Consider the following 24,457-nt stretch of genomic DNA (forward strand, 5'->3'; position numbering starts at 1 on the left):
AAAAAAGATATATTGGCATTACAAAAGGTTCAGAAAAGGGCAACTAAAATGATTAAGGGTTTGGAACGGGTCCCATATGAGGAGAGGCTAGAGAGACCGGGACTTTTCAGTCTAGAAGAGAGGAGACTGAGGGGCGATACGATAGAGGTATATAAAATCATGAATGGTGTGGAGAAAGTGAAAGGGAAAGTTATCTACTTGTTCCCATAATATAAGAACTAGAGGACACCAAATGAAATTAATGGGTAGCAGGTTCAAAACTAATAAAAGAAAGTTTTTCTTCACACAGAGCACAGTCAACCTGTGGAATTCCGTACCAGAGGCCGCTGTGAAGGCCAGGACTCTAACAGAGTTTAAAACAGAGCTCGATAAATATTTGGAGGTCAGGTCCATAGATGGCTATTAGCAAGGGGTAAGGTATGGTGCCTAGCCTTTTGTCGAAGGCAGGAGATAAATCGCTTGATCATTGTCTTTGGTTCACCTCCTCCGGGGCACCAGGCATTGGCTACTGTCGGCAGACAGGATACTGGGCTAGATGGACCTTTGGTCTGACCCAGTATGGCCGTTCTTATGGTCTTATGTTCTCTATTGCTCCAATTTGTAAAAGGTGAAGCACTTCAATCAAGCCATAGTAGGTTCTCGTGGTAAGGGTCCCTAAAGAGGAACAGGTGAGGGAGGGATGTTGGAGGGATGGAGAGTAGAGGGATTAAAGGGATAGTGTATCCCTGGGCAACGATGTCTAACCCCCATCTGTCTATGGTTATTAGCATCCACTCGTGGCAAAAGGGACGTAGGTGGTGATGGAATATTTGATAGTTGTGCACTGGAGGGTGTGGGAAGTTTGACGAGCCCTAGACCAAAACGCTGAGCAGTGGAGGCGCTGAGCAGTTATTCAGGGTTTTGTGGCTCTGATTTCTTCGTATATAGGTATTACAGTGATAAGATTTGTAGGATTGCCTTACAAATGATTTGTCCTCATATCTGTGGTATGGAGTGTATCTTCTTTTCTGGAATGGGGGAGTGTACATCCCCAAAGTGTGCAAAGTAGTTCTTGTGTCTTGTGCCAAAGTGTAAAATTCTTTGTTTGCTGCAAATAAATTGACTTTATTGAATGGTAAATCCTCCACCTGTGTCTCAAATTATTTTGCAACACCTGCTGCCTGTAGCCATGGGGATCTTCGCATACTAATGGCTGTTGCTATGGCTCTGGCTGCTCTATTAGCTGAGTCTAGTGCCATCTGCAGTGCTGTTTAAGCTACAATGTGGCTTTCCTGAATTACAGATTTCAGGGTAGGTTTCTTGTCTTCAGGGAGATGAGAGATTAATTGAGATTGTTTAGAATAATTGTCAAAGTCATGATTGGCTAACAGCATTGAATAGTTAACTATGTGTAGCTGGAGCACAGAACACAAGTAGTTGTTTCTACCAAATAGCTCCAGGTGCCTATGCTCCTTGCCAGCAATGGTATTTTTGTACAATGATGATTTTGCTCTGCCACTGACAGCATCTATCACTAGAGAGTTTGGTTGTGGGTTCAAGAATAAAACAGTCTATGATCTTCACCAGGACAAAATATTTTCTCTCAGCCCATTTGTTGGTGGGTGTGATTGTGGCAGGGTTTTGCTGGACCTCAACCGCTGCCTCCATTATGACCTCATAAAGTGGTAGAGCTACTCTGGCAGTTGTAGGTGGTTGTAAATTTTTTAGAAGCTTGTGTTGCTTCAGGTATTTCTGTTAAAATGCTCTCTTGGCTGAATGCCACTCTTAACAGATCCTGGAATTGTTTCAGATCATCAGGAAAAGACTATTGTATAAGTGAGTGCTTCTCCATAGGACATGGCAGACTGAGCTGGTGGCAAGTCAAGGGGAAGGTGTGACTCAAGATCATTCAGCAGGTGGGTATCATGAAATTCTATGTCTTTCCCATTGGGTGAAGAAAATGACAAAAAGAGGAGATGGCTGGTGCTGTGGCACAGTAGATGGTGCTCTTGAGTGATCCCTAATGAGATTGTTCTAGTGACAAAGAGATTGATCTGATCGAGGTCTGAAGTAATAAGGCTCGTGTGGATGGTGACGATCTGAATAATGATGCACTGTACGGGTTGCCCTCAGGGATGAATGTTGAGATGAATACACACTTCTGCACTCAAAGTATCTATTATCCCTGGGAGAACGCAGTGATATGAGTGAGCACTTTTGGAAATTGACCACCCTTTCTAGGTGAGCAGCCTCTGTAATCTGCTGAATAATAGGAGCCATGTGAATGATAATACCTTGGTGTCTTGCATAGCAATGCTAGTCACACACAGTGTCCCTGTAGTCGTAAGGAGGACTGGGGGGATCTAACATAGTTACCCTGTGAAGATTTAATTAATGAACATGGGCTGCAGTTCCCTGAGGGAACTCTATTTTAGTCCTGACTTTCTGTGAGAGCTGGTGCTGTACCGGGGTTTGATGTTGTTCTCCTGGTGCTCAGAGAGCACATGGCACTGTATGTTCCTCCAGCACCAATAAAGGCTGTACACCAGCTGGTGCCAGCTATACATTTTACATGGCAGACACCACTTGGTCTGCCGGTGCCAGTGATGTCCGTGTCACAGTTTCAGGCAATGCCAGTGCCATGGGTGCTGAAGCTGCTTTCCCTGAGGTGTGGCTTTCTGTTTTAGAAACAGACGGGTTTGAGCTTTCGTATGCCCAAAGTGCCCAGTTTATTTCCCATGTTCAATCTCGGCAGGGAGCATAAGGGTGAAGACTTACTCTTTGCCTTTGTCCCCAGTGAAGAAGGGGTAGCATACCTGATGGAAGGGACATCTCCTGGTATAGAAAACGAGTCTGGCAGCAGCTCAAGAGCTTTATCAAAGAGGAGCATTTTTAGTCTCAGCTCCCTCTCCTTTCTGGCTCTTGCAGTTAGACTCTTACAATGAGAGCATTTTTGAGAAATGCAGGCATCTCCGTGGCAGCGAATACATTCAGAGTGCCTGAGGCAGGCATACAATCGCTGCACTTTGACCATTTTTTAAAACCAAGTGTTAGACACATTTTATGTTCTTTTTCTTCTCCTTTAGTTTTCTCTCTTTTTCTCTCTCCTCATTTTTTTATTTTTTTTTAAATGGTTCACATCAACAAGCTATGAACAACGAATGTGAAACTGATGAGAAAGAAGCAAGTTCCCCCTTTCTCATTCTTCTTTCTTGCTTTTTTTTTTTTTGGTAACTCAAGTAAGTATGTTATAAACAAAGAACTATATATATAGAAACAAACAACTAATAACTATAAGCTATGTATTCTCTAGCTACAAGTCTGAGGGGAGAGGAGAGAGCTAAGCTCCATCTGCAGATGAGGGGGCTATGAAGGAACTGAGGAGAGAGTGGAGCTGTGCACACTATGCCTAGTGGAGCGAATGGCACGTGCTGGAATTGCACATGTGCATCCCCCGAGTGCTACTAAGAAGAGCAGGGCTGTAACAAGGGTGAGGCAACTGATGCACTTGCTTCAGGTGCCACACCTCAGGGGATGCAGTTAGGCACCTGTGCAGCTCCCTCCAAGCTGCATGTGGCTCTTTAAGAGCCATTTGGTGCTTGTTATGCTGCCAGTGATGGCTGGTGCTGCTGCAGGGACAAAGACAGCTGCAGCTCTGGCTCAGTAAGAAGGGGAAAGATTGAGCAAGGGCTGCCAGCTGCAGCTGCCTTTGCCCCTGAAGCAGCGGCAGCTGCTGCCACTGCCAGCAGCATAATGAACTGCAAATGGCTCTTAAAGAGCCACATGCAGCTTGGACAGAGCTGCCCAGCCAGCTAACTGCACCAAGGTGACCCTGCCTCAGCTGCAGCTACTCAGGGCACTCGTGGTATTCCCCGCTCCTGGCCTGGGAACTTGCCAGCTGGATCTGTAGGGGTGTCAGGGGGCTGATGGGTGAGTGGGGCTTGGGGGAAGAACTAGATTTGTGGGGGTATCAGGGGGCTGCCCGTTATGTGGGCTGTGGGAGAGGAGGTGGGGTTGTGGGGATGTCAAGGGCTGCAGGGTGAGTGGACCTTGGGAGAGAAGCTGGGTTTGTGGAAGCTGGAGGTCTGCTAGGTGAGTGGGGCTTGGGAAGACATAGAAGGAATGAGCAGGATGGGGTCAGTCTTCCCCCTGCCACTCCCTCCTCTACCTCTCCTGCCTGTTGCCATGGCTATTCCTCCCCACCCTAATCCATGGAGGGTACAGCCTGCTCAGCCAGCCCTTCCTGCTGCATCCCAGATGCCTGGGTGCCAGTCTCTGCAGCAGGCATTTGGGGGAAGCAGGAGGCACTGGTGTCACTTGTGTTGCATCTTGCAGGGATGGTGAGAGGCTCTGCAGGAGACTGGACTTGATAACCTTTCAAGGTCCCTTCGAGCTCTGAGAAATATATATGTCTCCTTGATAGGGTTTTCTTTAGGACTGAGGGAGGATGTGGCAACATCTGGATGACTGAGCTACCAGCACATCCTCCCCTACAAAAGAAGATACTGACAAAAGTACTGTTTGATGTTATTTATTAAGGACTGTCTAGTATTCACGTGCACTGCGGCTCTTTGAAGTACTGACTTTAAGTGAATTTGAAAAAAATGGCTTCTCGCTATTTCAGTTGCAGATCCCGGCTCTAGGCTCTGAGGTAGGTAATGCCCCCCTCATTAGAGCCAACACAAAGATAACATTCTTACACTCCTCCCCAGGGTGTCCCCTGGGAACAGAGCTCAATCCCTTCCTTGCCTGAATCCCTCAAACAAATTATCTGTCCCAGTAACTGCCTGGGGCCAGGTCATCTGATGGGCATTACGTCCAGTTTGCTGTCTTCCCACCTGAATAATGCACTTTCGCTGCAACTCTAATCCATACCAGCCAGCTCACTTGGTGCTTAGTGTGCCTCCTGCCCTACCCATTTCTCCTGGGCAGGCAAGGTGCTCTCCTCTATTGCATCTTCTTTGGCACGTTTTGCACCTACTCTTTAACCTCCAGACAGATTTTATACAGCTGGTGTCTTCAGGTCCTAGGCAGGTGTAAGGCTGCATAACTATAATGCATAAATGTGTTTTGCTATCATTTATTATTTTCCCTTTTTCTACAAACTAACTATGAATTTATAAACATGAAAGGTGCAAAATAGGCTAGTTACAGCACTGAAGAAAAGTATCCATCCTGTACTGCTGGGTGAACCCAACACCTACCATGGAGCGCCCACTTGGACAGCACTAAGAAGAAGTAGTACTCCTTATTATCTGGATCTGAGACTCCTTTGAACTGCCAATCATCCAGATAAGGGTACACTTGCATGTGTTGTCTTTATAGAAATACTGCTACTACAATCATACACTTCTTGAACACTGAGGACAAGCCAAAGGGCAGGATTGTGAATTGATAGTGGGTGTCTTTCACTACAAATCTGACATATTTCCTGTGAGGTGGAAAGATAGCTATATGAAAGTAAGGGTCCTGGAGACTGAATGTAGCATACCAGTCTGCTGGATCTAGAGATGGAATAATGGAAGGTAGAGAGACAATGCCCAGTATGAGATTCTTTACAAACTTGTTGAGTTCCCCACAGCTCAAGGATGAGTCTGAGCCCTCCTAATTTAGTGTTCAGTTTTAGAAAATACTGAGAATAAAAACCCTTGCTCCTGTACCCCCGAGCCATCTCCTCTATCACTCCCTAAGCTAGACGCAATATCATCTCCTATAGGAGGAGCTCTTCATGAGAGAAGTCCCTGAAGAGGGACAGAAGAAGGGGTTGGAATCACAGTATCATGAAATACTAGAACTGGAAGGGACCTCTGGAGGTCATCGAGTTCAGTCTCCCATACTCACAGAAGGGCCAAGCACCATCTAGGTCATCCCAGACAGATATTTATCTTACCTGCTCTAAAATATCTTCAATGATGTGATTCCACAACCTCTCTAGGCAATTTATTCCAATGTTTAATCACCTTGACAGTTACGATGTTTTTCCTAACGTGCAACCTAAATCTCCCTTGCTGCAATTTAAGCTCATTGCTTCTTGTCCTATTCTCAGAGATTAAGGGGAAGGCAGTGGAAAAGAAAACTGGATGGAATATTCCCCTCTTACCATGCTGAGAGATCAACAGTCTGAGGCGACAAGGGATGGAAAAAGGGGAATAGTCAGGAAGCAGAAGTAAGGCATTCTGGATCCAAATGGGGAGGTGGTATGCTGTCCTCAAGCACACCTTCAGAAGGTTTGTACCTGAGGAAGGCTTGGGATGGCAAACACTTTGGCCAGGTCCAAAGTGTTGTCTTTTCCTTATACTGTGATGAAAGGAGTCCTGGCGATTAGGAGGCTGATATGGTTTAAGGCCAGGTGTGGGTTGTGAAGTGCCTATGTTGTGAGGGTGGGCATACGGATACTCAGATTTTAAAGCACCTCTGGAGTGTTAAACTGTGAAGTCTCCTTAACCCGAGAACACCATAGGCCTCTCAAATGGTAGGTTCTGAAATGTTTGTTGGACCTCATATGGCAGTCCAAAGACCTGGAGCCAGGCGTTCCCTCTCCAGGCCACCCATGTAGATAAGGTGTGAGCTGCTGTGTGTGCTCCATCAACTGCCACTTGTAAAGATGCTCTAGCAACCAATTTACCCCTTCTCCTCTATCAACTAGGTCAATTCTTGCCTAGCATCCTGAGATAGGACCTCAGTGAATTTTGACAAAGGCGAGCAAGTGTTTTGAGGATAGTGGCTAATGAGGGCCTATTGGTGCAAAATTCTAATCTGCAGTCCCCCAAGAGAGAACAGCCTTCCTCCAGAAAGGTCCATCTTTTTAGTCTTTCTGTCTTGGGCAGAAGGCCCTTGAGATCTTTGCTGCTCCCTCTGGTTTGCTGCCACTACTACTAAAGAGATGGGAAGGAGTGTGCATACAGAGATGTTCATGGACTTTAGATGTAACAAAATAACATTGCTCACTCCTCTTTGCAGTGAGCAGAAAAAAAGCAAGGTTTACCAAGTCTGGACTGGGGGTGAAGTACAATTTCCATGAACAGAATTCTAAGTCTCTGCTTACAGTCTTTGAGAGCTCACAGATAAAAGCCTGTACAGAAACGGCACTTCTTTTGATGAGCCTCTATGGGGCTCTTGAGACACTAAATATGAGGGTCGCTCTTTGGAAACTTTTAAGTCCTGGGGATCGAGGCATGCCCCAGTCCAGGGAAAGGCAGGTAAGGGGGAGTTCAACACTAACTACTACTATAAACTACAACAATGAACTAAACTGCTCACTATAAACAGGAAATGCTACTGAAAGCAGTTGCGATAGCAAAAGTGAAGCGACTGACACTAGGCAATGAGAAGGAGCTGTGGGGTTAGAGGGTCAGCAAGTCCAGAGGGCACCAAAACTGACCCGAATGTTTCTGCTACTCAAAAATCTCCCAGCTTCTGTGCACATGCACACATACCTGATTAGAATCCACCTGAACAAGCATTTGAGGGAGAACTGAAACATCTGTTAATAAAGTGGGAATCCACATGAGTCATTGGTTGATCACTGCACTTATGGGTACAATTTTCAATAGCTTTCAAAGGAATGAGGGTTCCTAACATACTTGACCATTTTACCATAAATCCTAAGATTTTATTATAACTGACTGGGAAAGTTTTATGGATACTAATATTCTCAATTATACATCTTCTTAATAACTACAAAAATACATCTACTGTATCTTGTTCTTTCAGCTAGGAATTTACATGTACTCATAAATAAAGTCACACATGTAAATAAGACTTGTCAGGTTTTCCAAGGAGTCCCACATACCAGCATGTTCTCAGCATTGCATTACTCAACTATTTCAAACACTGTCAATTCTCCCCCTAGGAATCTTATGTGTACTGTTTTACACAGCTCAACTCAGAGACACTGGGTGAAACACTTCACAAGAAGACATTAACTTGCAAATGATCATTCTCACTTATCTCCCACCTAGTCAAAAGAAAATATCTGCTTCCAATTCTGTCATGCAGTCACAGAAAAAAGCTATCACCCGCACCACTCAGATTCTGAAATATTCAGGATTTAGATACCTGTTCTGCCACCTATCACCACCTCCTGCAGAGATCAGAAGGTACAGCCTTCACACATATGGCATTTCTATGAAAGAGGAACTAACTGCTGGATCAGGAAATCCATGGTCTGGGTGGTAGGGGAGAGGAATCTAGATGGGGCACTGTACCTCAATAAAGTTCTAAGATTTTCACTTATATTCCTTCCTATACCTTCTCTACAGTCCTGATATCACTACAACCATCCACCAATTAGCCAGCAGTATCACTGTTAAAGGTCAAGGAGGCTAATCTGTCATGGACCTGAACAATGAGGATGCAACCTCCAGGCTCTGGGAATGGAAGATAGCCTGAAATATGAACTATTTGTCAGCATATAATGCTGCCTCAGAATACCAAACTGTTTCCCATGATTTCTAAAGACACCATACGTGTTCTCGTGTTACAGCCATCATACTAGCTGGGTCCTGAGTCAAAAAATTCAGGCTGAGCATGTGATAAGTAAAAGAAACAATTACCTCAGTGAGATGGGGGTTGGGGTTGAATCCACACTGGTTGCAGACCTTGTTGTGACACTGTGTACAACTGTTGAAGTTTGGCTGATTAGGAGAGGACGTGAGTTCTGTTGTCTTGCATATAGGGCAGAGAGTGCTGCTTGGAAGGGGTGCGATTTGTGGGACAGAATATGGGGAGGTAGGAGTGCTGCCTCGATCTGGTGATGCAGAGGGAGATCGTCCTGGTCTCTGAATTCTGGCATCCACCTGGAGTGTCCTCCTAGGTCCATCTGCTTGTTGGCCAGCCTGGCCATGGCTCAGTACCTCTTGTGTGCTTTCCTGGGCCTGGGCAGACTGTTTAGGGGTTGGGGAAACTGATCGCTCTCCAGCTGAGAGATCTGATTGATCCAGTCTTCTTGGTGTGCTGAAATATTTAAAAAAAACATGTATATAATCCAAGTTTCAGAGAATTCCAATGATTACAAACAAGTCTGAAAATACAATACATAACAAAAATGACAAACTTTCATATACTAAGAACACTGGAGACATACTGATGCAATCTTAAACAGTACACTCATCCCTCGCTATACAAGCACAATTGGTTCCCAAATTTCTGCTCGTAGGTGAAAACTCATAAGAGCAACACTAAATTCCCATTAAATACATGTAAAAGTCTCCAATTCATTCCAAGAGCTTGTAACTTGACATAAACCAGTTGAGTTTAGGTACTTTTCTGATGTATTTGAATAGTTTGGCACCAGAAATAGAATGTAGCATATGTATGTAGAACAGGGATTTCCAACCTATGGGTGGGGACCCAAACATGGGTCCAATTAGGTTTGTTAAAGGTCACCAGCTGGGCAGTTCCCAGCTTCATGTGGCTGTTAAAGAAGCCATTTGCAATTTCTTAATACTGCTACCTCAGGCAAATATCTGTCAATAGCGGTAACTGCTGGAGGTGGCAGCTCTCTCTGTCACTAGGGATAGCAATTACCTTATGCCTAGGTGCTGAAACCTCAACATTTGAGTTAATTGGTGGGAGCAGGAGGGCTGGGGGAGCCACCCAGCCTAGCAGCCCCAGTGAAGAGGCTGAAGGAGAAGGAGTGTCTAAGGCTGGGGCTGTTGAGGGATGCGGGGGGTGGGTCTAAGACTGGGGGAAGTTTGTGGCTGCAGGGAGAGTCTAATGCTGTGGGCAGTTTGGGGCTGCTGGGGGGGCAGGTCTAAGGCTGGAGCAGGTTTCAGGCTGCTGGGCAGGTTTAAGGCTGGAGGCAGTTTGGGACCTTTGGGGGGTGGGGGGGCAGTTAAAAACCTGGCCGAGGGAGAGGTCTGCAAGGCAGGTGGGGGATTTAATACAGTAAACCCTGGAGTTACTCAGGGGTTGCCCTGCATAACTGGAATTTTTCTGCAAGGGGAGTGGGGCCAGGAACCACCAGGGCTGGTCAGTTTCCTGGCTCCCAGAGCAGCAGGAGCTGGGAACCAGGGGCAGGCTTCATGGCTTGTGGGGCCAGGAAATTGATCAGCTCATGGCTGGTCAGTTTCACATTCCCACCATTGCAGGGGAGAGAACCAGGCTAAGAGCCTTCTCCCTCTTTTCCCCCAGCCGAAGGGCTGTCAGACACCTGCATATCTGAGGGAAGGAGGGAGAAGACTCCAGCTGCGGGTCTCCCTGTCCCCAGCCAGGGACCCCATGGCTGGAGCTGAGCCAGCTGCAGGGCCGCGGGTCTCCCCGCCCCTTGGCCAGGGACAACACTCATATAAGCAGGGAAAGTTAACTCATATAGTGAATAAAGGTAGGTATGTATGTTCCTCATATTAGCAAGTACTCATAAGTAAAGTACTTATGAAACAAGTGAAGAGTGTACTGAATTCCTTCAACTCAATTGAAATTTAGGATGCTCAGCACCTTGCAGCATGCGATCCAAGTAAATTTCACATATTTCAGATCTCTGTATATCTGAGCTATATGTATATAATTGGGTTACTAAGAGGGATTTTCTCGATGTCTCGACACTGTTTCATGAAAAAGCTGTTGCATAGGAAGAACACAGCAGACTGCCAGAAAAGGGCTTCACTTTAGCACTTTTCCAACATCAGCTGATAGATTCACAATGCAGCACTTGCTCCATTTTCTAGGCACACTGCCTGCCTGGCCATTCCTATTGAGCTGATAGTTGGCTCTCTCTTCATACCTGACTTTTGCAAAACTTTGTACAGTACTAAGTGAAAAGGGAAAAACAGAAGAGCAAAATGTTAATAGTCCAAAAATAGTGGTCTTGACTGTCTATCGTGCTAGACGCACTTGAGAAAGTGTGGGAAGGCAGTCAAGGAGATAGTCATGGCTCCTTGATTCTCAAGCTGCCCCAAATATAAATTATACATTCCAGCAGCCAGAAACCAGCTCTAATTTGACACCAGTCTGGCTATGCTTCCCAAAGGAACACATGCCAGTGGGAAACAGGCAGAATGCAGGCATGTGCTATCTTGCCCCAAACACATCATCTATGCTAGGTGAGAACCATTTGGCATAGGAGCTGGCCAGTCTTCATTTGAGTGCCCCCTTACACCAGAAGAATTATCTGTTCATCCATTAAGCCTGTCTTCTGAACAAACACTTTGTGTCATTTGAATGCTGCAGAGTAGCCGGGGAGCAGCAGAGAATCTGACTGTAAAATCAAATCCAAATAAAAGCAGGTTTTTTAACTTGCAAAAAAAGGGGGACTTTTGAACATTCCAAGGCCAGAGAGAACCAGTGTGATATCTAGTTTGACAGCCTGAACAACAGAGACTGTAGAAATTCTCCAAAATAATTCTTCTGAGCTAGAGCATATCTTGTTATAAAAATTCCCAGTGATGAAAAAGTCATCACAAACATCCTCATAAATTGTGACAGTGGTTGTTTTATGATTTCTGTGGGTTAGACTGAAGAGCCCACTATCAAAATTTGTTACTCATGTAAGTACTTTAGAATGTAATCAAGTCACTCCTTAACCTTCTCATTGTTAAGGCAATTGATCACCTTGCATTCATAGAATCACAGAATGCTAGGACTGGAAGGGATCTTGAGAGGTCATCGAGTCCAGCCCTTGGTTGTCTTGGTTCTCCAATGTAACCTAGGATCACACCCGCCTCAAGGGATGTGCTTTCAGAGACTTTCCAAAAATCAGCATAACACACCTCTGGCCTGCATTAATAGTTGTAACTGATGCATGTAACGTACCACTTTACCAATTTTTCCTCTCTCACCCTATTCTTTCTTTGTTAATAAACCTTTAGATTCTAAAGGATTGGCACAGCGAGCTGTGCTGGGTAAGATCTACATACATACTGACTGTGGTTGGACCCTTTGGGACCCAGAAGAATCTATGTGGATTTGGTGAAATAGCTTTTAACAACTTCTCACCTGAGTTAAGTGGGTACTGGCTCTGGGCATTTGGAGCAGCTGGAGAACCTGTGGGTTTGCTTGTGTGGCTTCTGGTTGGCCAGTGGGGCTGGCAGAGGTACTTTTGTGGCTGGTTTGATTTGCCTCTGCCTTAGTCAGAAGGAAATCCCAGACTGGGTGGTAAGTGGCCCAGTTTTAAGCAATTTTACCCTGGATTGATTTTCTTAGTTGAGCCCAGAACGACCGTCATATTACACAGGTACAAAGAATGTCTATTAACCTTGCCTCATAACTCAAGTACAAGGGCCACTGAATGAAACAAAGACAAATTCAAAACTGAGAAAAAAATACATTTTCACATAATTTGTAATTAGATTATGGAAATCATCACCACAAGATGTCACCGAGGCCAAGAACTTCATGAAATTCAACAAGAAATTGGACAGTTAGGTGGATAAGAATATCAAATCGTTAGAGTAAAAGCAGATAAGAGCTTCTAACAGATATTGAATATAATACCTCATGTTTCAGACTTTAAGCAATTTCTCACAAGTAAGGAGTAAGATGAAACCTTAATGGAGACATTTTATCTCCCATTTGCCTATTACAGGGTACTTGCATCGTCCTCTGAAAGCAGCTACTGTTGGAGACAAGATACTAGACTGGATAATCCACAGATCTGATCTTGTGTGGTTGTTCCTGGGTTCAGTTTCTTTTTCTGCACACTTTACATGATTCAATTACTTTATATAGCACCAGGGAGTGAACAAAGCTTGTGACTCAGTGGAAATTTCTCTTAGTGCTTCGGATGAGAATTGTGTGCCTTGGTATCCCCTATGTGCTGCATGTTTAACCAGGCGATGGAGAAAATGAATTTATTCTTTGCAAAGAGCTGGCAATTCAGGTGTGATTGTGGCCTAAGTGCGTGGGTCCCACGCAGATGAAAAACTTAGAAGACAATGGCCCAGACATCTGGTTGTCTAACAGCTAATGATCATGAATCCCATTCTGGCAGAGCCGGCCAATTTGGACCAGTTGAAGAACAAAGAGATGTTTGCCCAGGAGGTGTGGTTCCAGGAGCGATGGAGCCAAAGGTTTTACCCCAGATAGAGTATGATCCTAAGGTGGGTTAACAATCGAAAGGGATATCTCTGAGAAGCCACTACTGATAGATTGGGAGATCAGAATCATGAAAAAGCTCTTGTTATTTGTTTCCTTATTCTTTTAAAACCCCAAGGAAGTCCATATAAAAGCATTACAAACTTAAGATTACAATTAAATTAAAAAAGAATAGGTTAATTAATTATTGGATTTTTGCAGTGCATCCAATTATGCACCGCAGGATCTGAATGCTATTTCAAATCACACACCATTTCAGAAAGAAAAAAAGACATTTACCAAAATAAACATCATCCTCTACTCTTCAAACATTAGAGAAAAAAGCATCATGTCCCAAATGTTTAACTTTCTCTCAAAAAAAGAAAAAGAAAAAGAAACACAAAGGAGTCTTGTGGCACATCAAAGACTAAATGATAAGTCCTGTGGCACCTTACAGACTAACAGATTTATTGGAGCAGAAGCTTTCACAGGCAAAGACCCACTTCATCTTTGCCCATGGAAGATTGTGCTCCAATAAATCTGTGAGTCTATAAAGTACCACAGGACTTCTTGATGTTTTTTCAGATACAAACTAACACGGCTGCCCCTCAGTTACTTCAAGACTAACAAATTGTTCATTTTCCCCATCTAAGTCAGATGCCACCAACAGAAGGTAGACGATCTTCTCTGGTGGTTCAGGTCCCAGAATGTCCACATCAAAGTGTTGGTCTTTTAAGACTTCTTAAAGAATGCTGTCCAACTGCTCCAAGATTGCAGAAGACATGTCAGATTCTTAACCATTGGGTTCAATGCTATAGTTATCTTTAGAAATCTCACACTAGTACCTTCTTGTATTTTTTTCAAATCTGCAGGGAAAGTGTTATTGAAATGAACATCTGCTGTGTTACCATCCAAGACTGCAATAATATGAAATATATGGCAGAATCCAAATCAGAGCAGGAGACGTACAGTTCACCTCCAAGAAATTTAATGATAATGTAATTAATTCTTTTTTTCAAATGAGCAGAATCAGCATTGAAGTCTATCCTCTGGAATGGTTACCAAAGCATGATGGGGCTAGTGCCATGACTAGCTCATTTTGCACCTCAGACATGAATATAAAAGTGCACCCCTCGTGTTTATAAATTCATAGTTGTTTAGTAGAAAAAAGAAAAATAAATGATAAATAATAAATGATAACAAAACTCATTTATTTATAATAGTTACATGGGCCTCGGGCCTACCCAGGACCTGAAGACACCAGCTGTATAAAATCTGTCTGGAGGTTAAAGAGTAGGTGCAAAACATGCCAAGGGAGATGTAATTGAGGAGAGAACTTTGCCTGCCCAGGAGGCACACTAAGCACCAAGTGACCTGACTGGCACAGATCAGAGTTGCAGAGAAAGTGCATTATTCAGGTGGGTAGACAGCAAATTGGACATATTGCCTATCAGAATGACCCTGCCATGAGCAGTTCCTGGGACAGGTAATTTGTTTGAGGGATTCAGGCAAGTAAGGGATTGAGCTCTGTTCCCAGGGGACACCCTGGGGAGGAGTGTAAGAATGTTATCTTTGTGTTGGCTCTAGTGAGGAGGGCATTACTTTCCCCAGAACCTAGAGCAAGGATCTGCAACTGAAACAGCAAGAAGAGATATTTTTTCAAATTCACTTACAAAGATCAAATACTTCAAAGAGCCGCAGTGCACGTGAATACGAGACAGTCCTTAATAAATAACGTCAAACAGTACTTTTGTCAGTATCTCCTTTTGTAGGGGAGGATGTGCTGGTAGCTCAGTCATCCAGATGTTGCCACATCCTCCTTCACTCCCAAAGAAAACCCTATCATGGAGACATACATATTTCTCAGAGCTCAAAGGGACCTTGAAAGGTCATCAAGTCCAGTCCTCGGCAGAACCTATCACCATCCCTGACACTTTTTTAATCTAACCTGCCACAGAACCTTCAAAGGCCCCCTCAAGGACTGAATTCACAATTGTAGGTATACAAGGCCTTTGCGCTATCTTGTATGTGGAGAGAGGCAGAGAGCAAGTATGACAAAATAGGCTTCTCTTTCTTTGTAGCTCTTTGCAAACCACTTGCAATACCTCACAGAGTAACTATTAGGCACGATGGTGTAAAACTTGGGTATATCTCTGTAAATCGTGCATCAGCATGCCAGCGGTGCTCCACGTATTCTGTGTTTAACAGCCAGCCAGAGCAGTGGTGCGTACGTATGACTGGGCCTCACATGAGACACGGTAAGTAAACAAGTATCAGAGAGCTAGCCGTGTTAGTCCGTATCTTCAGGAACAAGTTGTCCTGTGGCACCTTATAGACTAACAGATACTTTGGAGCATAAGCTTTCGTGGACAAAGACCCGCTTCATCAGATGAATCTGATGAAGCGGGTGTTTGCCCACAAAAGCTTATGCTGCAAAATATCTGTTAGTCTAAAAGGTGCCACAGGACTTCAGTAAGTAAACAGTTATTTGAACCCCACTGTGATGGTGTGATTTCCTCACAGGCAGGAGACCCAACTGATCTCTCCTACAGATAAGGAGGCAGGGAGGTAAACTGAGTCACAGGACGAGGTGTTGGCCACACCCAGCAGGAGGCAGCTCAGCTAACATCAGTGCCTGCTTCCCCCTCCTGCCTGCTGCAGAGACTGGCACCCAGGCAGCTGGGATGCAGCCAGGAGGGCTGGCTGAGCAGGCTGCACCCTCCATGGATTAGGGTCGGGACAAATAGCCAAGGCAACAGTTAGCAGAGATAAAGAGGAGGGAGTGGCAGGGGGCAGACTGACCCCATCCAGCTCCTCCCTTCTATGTCTACCCCAGCCGCCCAAACTCAGCTTCTCCCCAGACCCCATGCACCCAGCAGCCCCCCAGTTCCCCCAGACCCAGCTTCTCTCGCAAGCTCCACTCAGCCTGCAGCCCCCGACACCCACACAAAACCAGCTCCTCCCACACGGCCCAGTTACCTGGCCACTCCCCAACGCCCCCATGAATCAAGCTCCTCCCCCAAGGCCCACTTACCCAGCAGCCCCCTGACACACCCACAAACCCAGCTCCTCCCCCAAGTCCCACTCACCCGTCAACCCTCCAACACCCCAACAAACCCAGCTGGCGAGTTCCTGGGCCAGGAGGGGGGATGCCACGAGTGCTCTCTGCAGCTGGGGCAGGGTCACCTAGGGGGTGCAGACAGCTGGCTGGGCAGCTCCGTCCAAGCTATATGTGGCTCTTTAAGAGCCATTTGCAGCTCATTATGCTGACAGCAATTACCTGACCCATTGTAAGGACTCTTTTACATATTTTGATGTTTGACCTCACTCTTAACTTCCCCATCCCGTCCACCGTCTCTCTGCTCTTCTGATTTGCCAACCTTGACAACATTTTTCTGATTTGTCAACCTTGGTAACAATTTTTGGACTTCTGTGCTTTGTATGTTGAGTCTGTTCTGGTATGGCTATTATCCAAAAAAGTGGGTCTGTCCCACAAAAGCTGATCACCTAATAAATTACTTAGTTAGTCTTTAAAGTGCTACAGGACTGCTTTTTTGTTTGTAACTTTGTTACTTTCTTCCCAATTTTATGAGGGAAAAAAAAACAGCAAAATAGTTTAAATACTTTTCTAAAGCAGGTGAAATTACACGTACAAATCCATATTGCCTTATGACTACTCCTATTGATCTAAATAGAGCAAATCATTAAAAACCCCTCATGCAAGTTACAGTTCACTCCTCTAACCTTCATTTCCTTGAGTAGTGCTCAGCCTCACTTAACTACTCAGCTTGAACATGCAACAGTTTCCTTGTGATTACACAGTCAAACATTTCAGAGCTTGGGTCTAGTCAGAACCTTTAATGTAACTCACCATCACCAAAAAGCCTAAAACACATTATTTGTAGTATTAATGTTATAAAAAACTTTTGTCACATTCAGATATTACTTTTAGAATGCTATTTTTCTTTAGCACCCTGTTGCTGCCTTCTAAAGTTTAGCACAAATTGACTTCATACAATGCATAATTTTTAATAATTTAAATATTAAAATTAGTATCACAATTAAATCTAGTATTTTATATGCTATAAGCAAGTACCAAAAATTACATATTTCACAGCCTCTTCAGAAGAGTACATCCTGCAGTTTAAATTGAACAAATGGCTTTGGATGATTTAATTTAGAGAAAACTGTTAGAGATTACACGTTACATTTTGCTTGCCTTGCCTTTTTGGATTTTTCAAGATCCCCTTGGGGGTAAGAGCTGAGCAGAAGGGGTGGTGGAGTGCAGTCTCTGGGAGGAGATGTGGTCGGAAAGCAGTAGAGTGCTCATCTGGGGCACTATCCAGAAAAAGTTTGTTATTTTGCCTTTTCATCCAGATTCAGGGTGAAACAAATATCAAAATACTGGAATTCCCAACAGGAGGGAAAATGCATTATCATCACCTGTTTTGGGGAAGCCACAGAGTTTAAGAACAGGACCGAGTTAGTGACCTTCAGCTGGAAGGTGCCCACTGCTTCTGCATAGATGTAACAGTAAGAGCTTTGCAAAACTGCTCCACAGCCATCATTAACAGGAGTATCATACAAAGCATTAAGGCCTTTGCTTTGTGCCATTTCGCTATCTGGAAACGAAGGCTGCAGCATTGGGAAACCCACTTCAAGAAATAGAGGCTCCCTCTACACTTTCACTTGACCCTGCCAACAAAGTTGAGTGGTGGAAGTATTTTGTTACACATGCCGACTTTTAGTGACAGGGCTGTGTTGACACAGCCCTGCCACTAAAACCTGCATAGACATCCCCAGATAGTCAGTGAAAAGGAACTAGGCACTCCCTTGCCAGGCCACCTCAACACTCCTGGCAGCCAAAGTCATTCCAGTGCTCTCCTCTCTGCCCCCAAAGTCTGATCATTCTGCCATAATCCATAATACAAACATTGCCATTCAGCCCTTCCATGGTCCACAACAGTGCCACCCACCCATAACCTCTGACATTCAAATCAAACCCCTGGCTCACCAGGGGACATGGAGAGCCCAGTTGATGCATGAGAGGGGCAGACTGGCAGCATCACAGAATAGAAATAGCTGGCAAACTTAGGCAGTTCCACTAGCTAATCTTGGTGCTAATCTAAAAGAATGCCCTGAATGATGGTAACAGCTGCATGTATGTTTAATTTTAAAATTTCAAAAACAGATTACATCTATATTGTAACAGAGAAAGAAACGTAAGGATGATGATCAAGTCATAGGTTTAAAGGGTCTATGGTTTCTTAACTAGAGTAATAGTCTCAGGGGGTACTTAAATGTGTTAGTATTCAAGGTGCTACACAACTGTTTGTTTTTAGCTAGAGAAAGTAAAGACATGAAGAAAATAGGGAAAGTTTTTCAAAGCAACATTTTTAAAAGGTTTGCTCTTCAACTGTTAGTAAAGATTTTAGAGAGAAAATTACAAGGAAAAAATCAGCTGTCAGAGGATTATTGAGCCAAATTTGAAGTCTTATTTCAATCGTTAAAGGGTGAATCTGAAAAAAATTACAAAGGAGGGTGCTTTCAAAAGCAGGGCTTCCTTTCGGAGGAACCCCACGTATAGGGCTGTTTAGGCTTTCGAAAACAGCACTCCAGGAACCTTGAGTGGTGGTCATTATGCAAATGAGATACTTGATATGCAAATCAGTAACTCATTTGCCTTTTCAGTCCGCCATTTTTGCATGCCCAAAGGGGGTGGGGGCACCAGACACAGCTTACAAGTCCTTGTACATTCATAGATGAGGACAAGACACTTTAAATCATCAGACAGATTTACTACTATATTGCCACATGTGGGCAAAGTAGGTGCAAAACCAAACTAAGTCAGTGCATTTTCACCAAGTAACATTGTTTTTCATGCACATTTTTTCTGACATATTAAATCCAATTATCTTTTATCTTTTCTTTCTCCCTCTCTTTTTTAATGGAATCCATTCATTCCTATTCCCCTCTCCAAAATGTACAAAACATTTAATTCCTACTTTATGATTTTGAGTAAAATATACCTATGGCACTGTATATATCATAGTAACACCTGTACATCAATTATTATTTCTCGACATCAATGCTTCCCAAACTAATTTGGCTACTGAATATTTCTGGCTTTGGAATTTATTGACAGAACACATACATGCTGGTTTTGGTGGAGGGGCGGGGGCAGAGGTGGGGAGGTTTCATACTGAAAAATTGGCACACATAGTCAACAGTTGATTTTAAAGGGTTAGTTTTTTAGACGCCTTTTATTTTACAAAGAACAAAAAATAGTAAGAGAAAAATCAATTGAAGGAACTAATGCCCTTCTAATAGGAAGACGGTTAGCAACCCTAGAATTAAGTATAAAATTTAAAAATTAAATAAAATCCCAAAACAAAACATCAATATAACAGCTGAAAGCAGGGTCAGTATAATTCTTTTGTATAAAAATAGAAAGGACAATTTTGTTCAAAAAAGAACTCTCCTTCCTCAAAACTTAAGACATTTTTATGAAAAAGAAATGCAAAACAATTTAGATATGGAAAAATATTTTCATAAATTTGTTAATTTTACAGAAAATCACTAGAAAATAAAAATATGAATCATTTGACAGTTTTTAAATGGGAAGAGTGTTTTTGTATTTTTGATCACAAATGTGCTTAATACTAGGAATGATGCTGGAGAGTTGGATCCTCATACCAGGTGCCGCATCAAGTGATTTCTCTCAACACAACTCATGCTGAAACAATCCAAATCAATGCAGATTGTTTCAGCACAAGTCACATAATAAGTATACTACGATGAATTCATTACAAATATAATATACCTACAACCTAAATACTATACAATTACCTCAGTATTTTTGATACGTACATTTCATAGTTAATATTTTAGAAGGAAAAATATTGCTAGCCTCAAATGTTTTTCAAAGAACACCTATTCACATTGCATGGAACACCAGCATCCCATGCAACACAGTTTGGGAAAAGCTGCTCTACATACACCTACTTTATTTAGGTTACATAACCATCTTTCTGTGTTATATCACAAATCCACTACAGCTGGGGAGCCAAACTTGGGGTACATGTACATATATGATGTAATCACTGTCACTGTATTCTACAAATTGGCTTTGCAATAAATTGAGCAACAGAAGGCTGGAAACCCAAACACAATCACAGCAGAAGCAAGCAGGGAGATATGATTTTCGGCTTATCCCATTTACCAGTTGCACACCCATCCTCTTCCCTAAATGCCAGGTTGCACCCTGGCACTTTTACCTAGTCCTTCAAAGAAGGTAGGTTTGTTCTCTTATTATCCCCTAGCTCCCCACCCACAACTAGCCCTTCTTTTCCCTCTCCCCTAGCCTTCCCTTTGACCTGTGACACATCCACCAACCTAGCACACAGAACATAAAGCACCATTTGCGCCCATTTCCTAGGCCCAGCCTTCCCCAAACACAGGCTGCATGTCTAATTCAATCCCTCTCTCTCTACTGTAGATTGCACTGTCATCTTCTTCACCAGTCATACCATAAACTGCAGCCCACACCTTCTCTCTGTTCTCACTTCACCTATCAGCTACACCCTCCCTTCCTTAGTCTTTCCCCAAATGGCCCTCCACCCTAACTTCCCATCATCACCCTTTTTTCCCCACCCTCACCTCAATTTCTTTGAAGCCTACAGGGCAAAACCCTTGCACTTAGACTATGCACTCTCTCTCCCCCGCCTTACCCATACCCATAACCTATCCAGAATGCACCCACCACACCCTATGTACAGGCTGTACCACAATGCATTCTAAAGGCCAGATCCACCCTTGCCCCATGACCCTTTCCATGCCACACACAGCCTCTAAACATCCCCATTCCTGCAAGCTGCACCTCTGTCTACTTTTCTCCCTCCAACACACTGCCCTCAACCTCTGTAACAGACGGCCAGCTCCTGTCCACAATTTGCTCCTACCCTCTGCTTTAGCTCACCACCTTGCACTGCGCTCTTTGATTCCCTCTCCTCCTCATAGCCTGCAATCCACTTCCCCTGAGGTCCACCTCCTCCCCTCAGACTGTCCCGAACACCGATAGATGTTTCCATTATCACACTACCCCCCCTTCTGTTCTAGATCCCCTACTTCTCCTAGAGAGTTTTTTCTTTGCAGGCTAGCCCCATCCTTTGCACTAGACCCTTTTTTTCCCAAGCACTCTGCCTCCTCCTCCAACCTAGACCTCCCTCCCCAAACACTCCTCCCCATGTTCCCTTTCCCTGCACCTATACCCTAGGTTCCCCTCTCCCCCACCAGCTCTCCCTTCAACCTACCTCTGCCCCAGCTTCCCCTCTCCCTCACCAATTTTCCCCCCTCACTCTCCTTCTCCCCCCCAGGTTCCCCTCTCCCTCGCCAATTTCCCCCCCCACTCTCCTTCTCCCCCCCAGGTTCCCCTCTCCCTCGTCAATTTCCCCCCCCACTCTCCCTCCTCCCTCGCCAGTTTTCCCTCTCCAATTTTCCCCCCCACTCTCCCTCCTCCCCCCCCAGCTTCCCCCCCCACTCTCCCTCCTCCCCCCAGCTTCCCCTCTCCCTCACCAGTTTTCCCCCCTCACTCTCTCTTCCCACCCCGCCGCAAGTTCCCCTCTCCCCGCCAATTCCCCCCCCACTCTCTCTTCCCACCCCGCCGCAAGTTTCCCTCTCCCCGCCAATTCCCCCCCCACTCTCTCTTCCCACCCCGCCGCCAGTTCCCCCCCCCACTCTCTCTTCCCACCCCGCCGCAAGTTCCCCTCTCCCCGCCAGTTCCCCCCCCACTCTCTCTTCCCACCCCGCCGCAAGTTCCCCTCTCCCCGCCAGTTCCCACCTCACTTTCTCCCGCCCCCGCAAGTTCCGCTCTCCCCGCCAGTTCCCCCCTCACTCTCTCTTCCCACCCCGCCGCAAGTTCCCCTCTCCCCGCCAGTTCCCCCCTCACTCTCTCCCGCCCCCGCAAGTTCCCCGCCGCCTCACCTCACGCCCCGCCCGCGCGCTCACCTGCCGGCCGACGCCGGGAGCTGTCCGCCGGCGCCTGGTGCTGACGGGGGCTTAGCTGCTCCGAGCGGCGATGGCTGCCCGGGCGCCCCTCCCCCCGCTGCGCCACCCTCCAGACTAGCCTCGTTACCCATTGCGGCGAGGCGCTAGGGCCGCGGGACGGGGCAGGCTCCTTCAGCGCCGTGCCTCCTGCCCCGCCATCAGCCCAGCGCCTCCATCGCCGCTGCCGCACCACTGAGCGTGCGCCAGCCGTGCGCGCGCCCCTCTCCTGACATCACACGGGGCGCCTGGGAGACGCGCACGGCCGAGCCAATGCCAGCAAGCGCTGCGTTCAGACCCGTATTAGCCATTCACAGCTCGCGCTCCCGTGCCACGCGCACCAATCAGCCTCGACCCGTCCGACCTCTAGCAAACCAGGGACCCGCTGCCTCAGTTCTTTCGGACATGCGCACGGGCTGGCCAATGAGAGCCGTTCTGGCCCACCGACCACTGACCGGCGTGGCCATTCATGGAAGCCCTGCCCGCCCTGCCATCCTCCAGCGCTCCACCAATCAGAGCTCTTCGCGCTATCGCCAGCCCATCAGGCTCAGCCAGGACCGTAACTGCGCACTGCGGTCACGTGCCCGCGGCCAATCGGAGCCTCTGCTCAGTCCACCCCGCCTGCGGTCGGCAAAGCGTAGCCAATGAATGGGCTCTCCAGCCTCGCCCTCCGCCTGAGCGCGCCCCTGAGCGTGCAGGGGGGCACTGCGGGCGGGCCCACGCGCGGCGGGGGCGCTCGGCACGTGCTCGGGCGTTTCCAGCCTCAGCCGGCGCGGGCTGCCCGTTGCCAGATCCGCGCGAGCGGCCCCAGAAGCAGGCGAGGCCCCCGGGGAGCGGGCGGGGCCGGGCGGAGACAGTAGCTGTCCTGGGTTCCTATACTGCCTACCTCAGTCCACCCGCGGCCGCGGCGGGGAGAACGCTGGCGGGTACTCCGCCCTCTAACGGGGGATACACGGGATGGGTGGGGATACTCTGCCCTCTAACACAGGGGTACACGGGATGGGTGGGGGTACTCCGCTCTCTAACACAGGGGGTACACGGGATGGGTGGGGATACTCTGCCCTCTAACACAGGGGTACACGGGATGGGTGGGGGTACTCCGCTCTCTAACACAGGGGGTACACGGGATGGGTGGGGGTACTCCGCCCTCTAGCACGGGGGGTACATGGGATGGGTGGGGATACTCCGCCCTCTAACACGGGGTACATGGGATGGGTGTGGGTACTCCGCCCTCTAACACGGGGGATACACGGGATGGGTGGGGGTACTCCACTCTCTAACACGGGGGATACACGGCATGGGTGGGGGGTACTCCACCCTCTAACACGGGGGGTACGTGGGATGGGTGGGGATACTCTGCCCTCTAACACAGGGGGTACATGGGATGGGTGGGGATACTCCGCCCTCTAACACGGGGGGATACACGGGATGGGTGGGGGGTACTCCACCCTCTAACACAGGGGGTACATGGGATGGGTGGGGATACTCCGCCCTCTAACACAGGGGGTACATGGGATGGGTGTGGGTACACCGCCCTCTAACACGGGGGATACACAGGATGGGTGGGGGTACTCCGCTCTCTAACACGGGGGATACACGGGATGGATGGGGGTACTCCACCCTCTAACACGGGGGTACATGCGATGGCTGGGGGTACTGCGCCCTCTAACATGGGGGATACACAGGATGGGTGTGGGTACTCTGCCCTCTAACACGGGGGTACATGGGATGGCTGGGGGTACTCCGCCCTCTAACACGGCAGGGACATGGGATGGCTGGGGGTACTCTGCCCTCTAACACGGAGGTACATGGGATGGGTGGGGATACTCTGCCCTCTAACACGGGGGGGTACATGGGATGGGTGGCAATACTCCGCCCTCTAACACAGGGGGTACATGGGATGGGTGTGGGTACTCCGCCCTCTAACACAGGGGGTACATAGGATGGGTGTGGGTACTCCGCCCTCTAACACGGGCGGTACATGGGATGGGTGGGGATACTCCGCCCTCTAACACGGGGGGGGGGTACATGGGATGGCTGGGAGTACTCCTTCTAACACGGGGGGGGGTACATGGCATGGCTGGGGGTACATGGGATGGCTGGGGGTACTCCGCCCTCTAACACGGGGGGTACATGGGATGGCTGGGAGTACTCCACCCTCTAACACGGGGGGTACATGGGATGGCTGGGAGTACTCCACCCTCTAACACGGGGGGAGGTATGCAGGATGGCTGGGGATAATCCACTCTCTAACACTGGGGGGGTACACAGGATGGCTGGGGATACTCCGCCCTCTAACACGGGGGGTACATGGGATGGCTGGGGGTACTCCTCCCTCTAACACGGGGGGTACATGGGATGGCTGGGGGTACTCCTCCCTCTAACACGGGGGGGTACATGGGATGGGTGTGGGTACGCCGCCCTC

At 46.9% G+C, this 24,457-nt stretch overlaps 1 protein-coding gene across 1 annotated transcript in view; it reads right to left on the reverse strand.

The window, feature by feature from the left end:
• BSN (bassoon presynaptic cytomatrix protein) overlaps positions 1 to 22,127 on the reverse strand; it is a 211,731-nt gene extending 189,604 nt beyond the window's left edge. Inside the window, exons 1-2 of the mRNA XM_075006018.1 lie at positions 21,997 to 22,127; positions 8,535 to 8,934 (exon numbers count right to left, since the gene is read on the reverse strand). Coding sequence (XP_074862119.1) covers positions 8,535 to 8,934; positions 21,997 to 22,127 — 531 coding nt within the window. The remainder of the gene's footprint in view (positions 1 to 8,534; positions 8,935 to 21,996) is intronic.
• Positions 22,128 to 24,457: the final 2,330 nt, after the last annotated feature.

The sequence above is a fragment of the Carettochelys insculpta genome, chromosome 11 (genome assembly GCF_033958435.1).
Source record: "Carettochelys insculpta isolate YL-2023 chromosome 11, ASM3395843v1, whole genome shotgun sequence".
NCBI classification, from domain to species: Eukaryota; Metazoa; Chordata; order Testudines; family Carettochelyidae; genus Carettochelys; species Carettochelys insculpta.